At 45.3% G+C, this 8,637-nt stretch overlaps 1 protein-coding gene across 1 annotated transcript; it reads left to right on the forward strand.

Moving 5' to 3' along the window:
* Window positions 1-85: 85 nt before the first annotated feature.
* On the forward strand, window positions 86-2,573 carry N7533_011314 (uncharacterized protein; the record flags this gene model as incomplete). The annotated part of the gene is made up of 5 exons (XM_057107964.1): window positions 86-817; window positions 878-1,339; window positions 1,806-2,248; window positions 2,297-2,354; window positions 2,394-2,573. The coding sequence occupies 5 exons, from the start codon at window positions 86-88 to the stop codon at window positions 2,571-2,573; spliced, it is 1,875 nt and encodes a 624-aa protein (XP_056955342.1).
* Window positions 2,574-8,637: the final 6,064 nt, after the last annotated feature.

The raw sequence follows: 8,637 nt of genomic DNA on the forward strand, positions 1-8,637 counted from the left end.
CTTTCGACGTGCAGGGTGGATGTCACTGTCCTGGAAGCAGCGGATGAATTGCTCGAAGTAAGTTAACCTTAGCAGTCAGCAAATAATGCCGCATGCAGGAGCTCATAGAAAAAAGATCGGGGCCGGGATCCAGATGACGCCGAATGTATCGTTTCTGCTGCAGAAATGGGGCGTTGCGGATGTGATAGGAGACAACTTGGTTCAAATAGAAGAACTGAATATGCGCCGCAAAGATGGCACTCTTGTCGGACATACCGAAATACCAATTGTCGAAAGAGCATTGGGCAGACCGTGGTGGCTTGTTCATCGTGCTCATCTCCACCAAGGTCTCGCGGCCGTGGCCAAGCGTCTGGGAGCAGCGATTCATATTAACAGTCGCGTCATCTCACTTGACTATCAGGAGAAGGGTGAAGTCACGGTCGAAACACAAAAAGGGGATAAATATCATTTCGACCTCTGCGTGGGTGCTGATGGCATAAACAGCATTGTCCGAAGTACGCTGTTTCCGAACATAAAGCCGGACGCCAAAACTACCAACTGTGCTTACCGGGCGATTATACCGTATGACCGTATCCGGCAGGACCCAATTGCAAAGGAGCTCATTCAAAAGTTGACGATGGAGGTCTGGATGGGACATAATGCCTATATTATCACTTATCCCATCAGTGGGGGCGAAACATTCAACCTGGTGCTCTCGCATCATCGTCCGGAGAAGGTCTATAGTACCCAACCGGATGTTCCTGTCGAGGAAATGCGGGATGTATACAAAGACTTCGATCCTCGGATTAAACGCATTGTCGATATGATCACCGAGACTGTTAGCTTTACTCCCTTTCGAGAAACTCTGGATTGCTGCTGACGTTCTGTATACTGGCAGTCACGCTGGCCGCTATTGGTGACCGGGCCCTTGCAATCATGGTCCTCCCCACACAAGAATGTGGTTTTGATGGGGGATGCAGCGCACTCAATGGTAAACCATATGGCGCAAGGGGCTGCTACATCCATGGAAGACGGAGCTTTCCTCGCAAAGTGCGTCGGGGCAGTTACTCGTGGAAAGCTGAGTCTTCACGAAGCCATCAATATATACGAGCTCGAGCGGATGCCAAAAGCCTTCATGAAACAACAGGTCTCTTTTCTGAATGGTGCCATCTGGCACTTACCGGATGGCCCTAAGCAACAGGCTCGCGATGCGGCAATGGCACCGTCGCTTGAAGGGAAATATTTGGTTCGCAGCAGCAATCTCTACGACGACCCTCAGACGGTGCTGGATGTATATGGATATGACGTTGAAGCGCATGCAGAACAGGCGCTAGCGCGGTTTGCCCACGGGCGCGAGGCGGTGTATCCAGGTACTGGTATAGCACCTTACATCGAGGACAAATATATGGGGTGGTTTTCAAAGTGTCAACCAAATGAGCGCTACGCCGCAGCTGGGAAGCTTTAGATTATTCAGCCATCGTCAATCCCTTGTCTTTATTGAACTCAATTCTGAACAATACATCGCCTTTTTCGTGTTACGCTCAGGTACGAGAGGAAGAAGATCAAGCAATGTAGTAGCATTTCACGAAACAACTAAGCATGGAGTCAGAAGCCTTGTCAATGGACGACTTGACGATGGAATAGCTCCCGTGGTTCTTGATTATGTCGTTGATCTCAGCGTTGGAGATGTATCCAGCAGTTGACGTGCAAGGAGCGGCATAGGCCATGGAGTGATTTCTATCTCCAGTAAAGGTGCAGAAGGGACCGGAGCAGGACGCGTCCTTCATCCGGAAACTTCTGCCATAACTGCTGACGCCAATGACTAGCTGTCGGGCTTCGACGCCTTGATCCCCGATGGTGTTAAGTCAATGTATACGAGTCACGTAAAAAAGAAGACTCGTCCCTCCGAAAGTTCAATCACCTGCGAGTTGAAATCTATTATTGATACAAGCACAAGAGTTTTCTTCATTATTGATGCACTTGATGAACGCTCAGTTTCCGACGGCCTCGTCAGTGTTCGTCAACCATTCCTTCACCAGCTTGTCAGTCTCAGTGTCCAAACAGGTATTAGTACACTGGCAATTTCTCGACCCAAAACTGAAATTGCAGCTTACCTTCAGACTTACGTTTCTGTTGAGATTAAACCCAGGCGCGAAGACATCCAATCTTACTTGGACTCACGTATAGTTGAACTTCCAGATTTTGTGCAGCAAAGGCCGAACCTGAAGCAGTGCATCAAAGATGGTATCACGGAAGCTGTTCGTGGAATGTAAGCATATCTAGAGCTGGACAAAAATGCACTACTAACATAGCCAAGGTTTCTTCTCGTTCGACTCTACTTCAATTTACTCCTCGATCAGGGAAACGAGAAGAGGGTTCGAAATATGATAACTAAATTTAACTCTGGTTCTCAGTACAACGTTTACGAGCATGCTTATCGCGAAACCGTCAAGATGATTGAGCATCAAAGTGCAGATGTCGTAGAGCTTGCGAAGAGAACTATAGGATGGATCGCGAACGCAAAAGGTCCTCTCACTGTGGCTCAGCTTGAACATGCGCTTGCGATTGAGATCAGTTCTCACGAGTTCGATTAGTTGAATATCACAGACATTAAGCAGCTAAGCTCATACTGTGGTGGCTTGGTATTCGTCGATGAGCTAACGGGTACCGTGAGACTTGTCCACTACACCACGCAGAAACACTTTGAGAACATATGGGAAGCCTGTTTCCCAAAATTTCATGAAGTAATCACTGATAGCTGCCTGGCATATCTTTCATATGATGCATTTGAGGAGAATCGTCTTCAGTCCAAGGTCGAGCTTCAGGGAATCCAGTCTGAATATCCTTTTTTCGCCTCCTTTCTTTGAATTTTTAGATGTATCGGGCAGGACTTAATTGCATTCGGCTGCTCACTATGGCCACGCGACTGTGGCCAGACTGCTCCTGAATAGCAGCGCCAATATTGAAACGTCAGGGAGAGACGGTCAACCCCATTACGTTTGGCTGCAGTGTTTGGCGATGAGACTATGGTCAAACTGCTTCTGGAAAACGGTGCAAAAATTGAATCTTCCGATGAACGCGGCATGACCCCATTAAAACTGGCTGCACGCCATGGTCATGAGATTGTTGAGGTTGGGTCTGTAAGTCGGGGAACATTGAAGGGAGGTTACGTGACGACGTATTGGGGCGCTAAACCTAGAAAGGCAAAGCTAACTCGAACAGGCAATTCACAGGTCCCCCATATTACACGACCAAGCATTTAAAAATATATCCGTTAGTCAAAATGGTCTGAACAGAGGATGGCATCAATAAACAAGCATTTTTACTATGTGCTTCCCGAATCACGCTGGTCGATAACTGATTTAGCTCGGCTTAGTCTCGTATCCGTGCCTTTCTGGGGTGGTCGGATAATATTGCCTCCGGGATCAAGACAACTGATAAGAGCCGCCGGACCTGAGCAATTGCCACGACTGTGTCAATACGAATACTTTTCCCTTCCTAATGGCCAAAAGCAGTTCTCCATATTACAAAGCGCATTTAGAACAATTGAAGGAAAGGTACGAGCAGGAAAAAGCTCAGCGGCAGCAGCAAGAGGAGAGGCGGAAGTAGGCAAAGGAGCGCGAGAAGTAGAAGAGCGCAACCGACAGACCTTATTCACCGAGCTCCTCCAGCACTACCATGACCTTCTCTCCCACTAGCTGAGAGTCGAGATACCCTCTCCTTCAACTACTGGCAAAACACTGCCCAATATAGTTAGAACCTTGGAAGGACTGTCCAGAGTAGCTGCCTAGGATCTATAGGGCTGCCTATCATTATCTCGAGTTAGAGTCAGAGTGAGTAATACAGTTATTTTTGTCTTCTCCCAAGTTGGAAGGACTAGGTTGTTAGCTTGCCCACAAGCCCCTCAGCAGTGAGTAAGATCTCAAAGTCTACAAATAGGTCGGGGTAAAGGAGTAAATCTATGATATAATCATCGAGCTATATCAACTTCTGTTAGCCTATAACAAGTTCAGTCTTAGTGATAGAATCTAGTTCAGCAACTATACAAATTCCTCGAGTAGGAATAAAACTTCCAAGGCGGATCTAAGTAAGTAGTTAAGCATACCTCACCTACGACTAGACTAGTTTTACATCTACCGTATCAATAACCACACGAATACTCTCCTGACGACAGTTGAGGACAAGCTGTCTTATAAGCTGCCAGTTATAATTCTTCGCTTGGGAACCTTGCGACCAATAGATCTGTAGAAAAAAATGGTCTGGTCCAACAAGATACTGACAGATCTGGATATAAAGTTGTGATACAATGTAGAGCGGTTTGTCTGCTTTACCTTTGTCCGAGAATACGGTATTCCTATTTCTTGACAGATACTGCGGCTGCCTGGATATATCTCTGCGTCCATACCGACCCATTCACACCTTGGCACCTTGGCACCTGGGCACCTTACAGCACGCTGTGCTACTAGTACCTGACCTAGCATGCACTTAATTGGATTATCTTAGCATATGTGTGTAACTTGTCGGTGTGTTATCAAAATAAATCAACCACGGCTTCAAAGCCCATCACCTGGCATGCGTCACTTTTTTTGCCTGTCTCGTTTCGGGGCTATAGTGCGCAATTGCAAGTCTCCAAAAGTGCCTCTAGGACTATAAACTCTCAGCTGCCAACGAAACGAAGGATACGAAGCTTGCTGAGTTGGATCCTAGGTCACGTGGTGTCTATGCTTTTATCGGAGTGGTAAATGTCAGCTGCTGAGCGACGTGGTATTGAGACACCTACCAGAAGTTTAATTACCTATATCTGGCTCTGAATAGAAAATGCGCATCGCAAACGTACTTGGCTTCGAAATTTCAGATATTCCGGGTGAATAAATTATGCACACTACTGTATGACAGTCATCTTTGTCCTACCAACTAGTGAGATGTAGTGCCAAAAAGTCACACAGTAGTAATTCGTAAGTCCTATATAGTCCCCCGAGTGACCTTTTCCTAAAATTAGAGTAGATGAGGGACCCGTTCGAGTTTATCTTCAGCTCATTGTATCAAAATAACGGCCTCGGACATGAATCTCATCTAACGCCCAAAATATGGTTGAATACTTAGGCTATCCGCTCCTAGTCTTAACGATCATTTTGGTACCAGTGCGAATCATCTGCGTGATCATACGACTTATTATACGTTATAAAAGTTATATGTCATTTGGCTGGGATGATATAACAGTTATTCTGGCATTGGTATCCCAACTTGGATGTGCAGGAGTGATGCTCGGTATGATTGAAACGATACATGTCTTAAGTAAGATAGTAACATAACGATGGAAAAAATCCTAGGTGCTATAAAGAACAGTGGTTTAGGCTATCACACAGCCTATTTACAGACAACAAAGCCAGATCTCGTTACCCTAGAAGGCAAATATCGCATAGCGGACGGATTTCTCTATGTGACTAGCGCCAATTTACCCAAGATATCCATACTATTTCTTTACCGCCGGATTTTCGCCCTCACCACCCTACGGAAGTTAAGCTCTATGCTAATAGGCATTCTAGTCACTACAATAGTAGTCGAGATCATAGCCTTGTTTCTGGCATGCCAACCTTTTGCTGCGTTCTGGCGTGCTTTCATCCCCGGTTCAAGATGTGTGGACCTAGCTGCCGCATATGCATATGGTAGTATTCCAAATATCATCACAGACGTTGTCATGCTTTTTATGCCAATGCCAGTAATATGGTCACTTCATACATCGATTGAAACCAAGATACAGTTAACCTTTACCTTTGTTCTTGGTAGTTTGTAAGACCCGCGTGTTAATTCTCTGTTTGAGTCATCCGATCATGACTGATCTGTGTTTATAGGGGCCTCATTATATCGATCCTTCGGCTATACTTTTTTCTCGTGGACAAAAGCAATGATTTCACATGGACCTCTGCAACCACTGGCCTTTGGAGTGAGGCCGAAACAGCTACATATCTTATATGTGCCTGTATCATTACATTTAAGCCTTTGCTAGACTCTATTGGCATCAAAGCTCGAAAGGCCATAAGCTCAAACAAAACCTCATGCAAACAATTGTCCCCGAGAGATCTGGGCTGAATACTGGACGAAAAAGCCATGCCTGGTGGACCCTGTGTGCAAAATGTATTGGGCACCTGCCTTGTTTTCACTCGAGCCTTGCAGGATATATGATGCTTCTGAAATAAGAGTTTACAAATAAATTAGATAATCTAATTTTGAACTGAATCATGAATGTACTCGCACGGAGCATAATTCTTTAAGTCATCATAGAATTATCTGACAGCAGCCCAGATCTCGTTTTCTCTTATTTTTATGGACAGCGATATCTAGAGAATAAATTTCTTGAGCTCATAGCAGAACCTAGATCCTTGTGGTTTAGTTTTGATCAAAGATGCTTATCATCTCAATATGCGAATAATTCGCGCCAAGGTTTTGGCAGTGAGACAGAAAAAGAGTTTCTCGGTGCCTGTTGATCAAGGCGATTTCGAGAATGTTTGTAAACAGAAATGGTCCTAGCTTCATTTAACGTTTACTACTCTGTACAGAGAGCAACTTGGGGCGTTTGGGAGACATTTTTCAATCTTCTTATTGAGCTTCACGTCTTGGGTCAGCTCAAACTCATGGTAACCCGTTGGAAGAGGAAAATGGACCATGGGCTTTGCGGGAGTGCTAGGGAATTCCAATGGCGGTAATCTGCCCCCCAGGTAAGACAGAAATCAACCGGGGTCAGCATCACCTAACTAATAGCTGTACCGCTTCTAAAACGCCCAAAAACTCCGCCTCGCCCTCTTTCAACATTGCCATTCACGCGTGACCACGTCTTCTTATGTCGTGACATACTTCTTCGCTAGATACGCAAGAAAAGCTCCATCCCGGGGTCGATTAAGTACGAGTCCCACCATCTCGTAGCTATCCGCTCGCAAGTAGAAGAAAATCGCAACTTGCCATCGATTATTTGTATTGAATCTGCTCCTAATCACCTGAAACATAGTCTTTTTGTATTTATGCGAGTAATAAAGCCCGGCTCGAGCAAAGCTTCTGGGACATCGGGGGCTAGGTTAGGATCCCAGGCAATCAGTATCTAAAGGTCAACAGATCCAGATAAACCGAGAATTGGCTACGAGACCACAATAATGGGAAACGAATTTGTTTTCTAGATGAGTTCCATGATGACGAGTTCCTTTGTTCACCTTCGATGGCAGAGAAAGGAGCTGCAACCACCGAGTCAATGAACATCTTGACAAAACCACCAGTAGAATACTTTCCCAGAAGAGGGAATGGGTCTTTCATTATCACAACTCAGAAAAAAGAGATTGCGTTGAAAATGGTAGATCAAAAGAGCCCTATTGAAGTGAAGATCGAGGTTGGCGCCCACCACCACTGCAAAGCTGACTGTTGTATGGGCATACCAAGCGATGCTGAATCGGTCTCAAGTCATGATCTGAGCTCTTATGGCAAAGTTGTTAGGGAAATTATTAACCTCCAGAAAGCTACTTTATTAATAAGATGTTAATTTTAATAGTTAGAGTCCGAAGGCCTAGTCTCTAATCATGATAGTTCTTGAATATTACTAATATGAGATTTTAAAGATTGTTTTGAAAAACCTGTGATTTAATATTGATATTCAAGATAACCGAGGATATGGCGTAATTTATATGGCTGTGATATACGATGACCCTCTTGCAATGTAAATTCTCTTGGATCACAAATATATTGACGTTCATTGAAATTGGTCGATGGATTTCGCTCCATAACGGGTTGCCAGGAATTAAAGCGTGTATGTCTGAGGGGGTATCTATTTTCGACTTCTACTGTATGACCTTAAAGATAAGGTATGGCAAAGGAGGGCTAGGGCATGAGATTTCATTTGGCTTTGTCCAGCGGGGGCGACGGGAGCGGTGATTACACCTCTTCAGTAGGCGAACCTACTGGATGAACTGAGTGATTAATGCAGGATTTCCTTGAATTATGCATGTCAGCCTCGTAGTTGCATGTCACATGGCCAGGTTGCGTCCAGCTACATCATGGATTCCCATGTTCACACCGCCCGAAGGTCACCGTCTTTACTAGGCACTAGTGCAAACTTGCTGCGTTGAGCCGCATTAGGTGGAGCAGACCAGCTGCCAAGAAACTATAGCCTTGCCTCCAGCACACTAGCCTCCGGCGTGCTCCTACTCGGCCCTCCAAGATGTCTATCGTGGCATTTAGACATTGGCCGTTACTGCAAGTACTAAGCCTTTTTTGTCAGATGCGGCAATCGAGATAAAGCGGGGTATCTTTTTGCTTTTTCAACCTTTACATGTTAAAAGTCGTGTCCTCTCAAGATTGGTAGAATTTCTGCTCTAGTTCATCGGTTGACCCCCGGATTTTGTTTTCAATCAGCCACACTAGACAGTCAAGAGTAATTGCGATGGACAAAAAAGGTGAGATAAGGCAATACCCTACAGAATGTTGGGGCTTAGCCGCGGTGATTCAGCCCAGATCGAAACTAGTAGCTATCTCTTTGGCTCCACCCTTTGTCTATCTAATAGCCTGTTTTGATGACAAGCGTGGGTGGAATTCAAAATTTTCGCTTTTTCCATAATCTCCAGCGGTCTCTGTGCCTCTCCAACGGTTCTAAAGACCGCGCAAGCACGAGCTGGCAAA

This window comes from Penicillium manginii (genome assembly GCF_028828005.1).
Source record: "Penicillium manginii strain IBT 31320 chromosome Unknown utg000008l:1.0-3226943.0:1.0-3228205.0, whole genome shotgun sequence".
Lineage (NCBI taxonomy): Eukaryota > Fungi > Ascomycota > Eurotiomycetes > Eurotiales > Aspergillaceae > Penicillium > Penicillium manginii.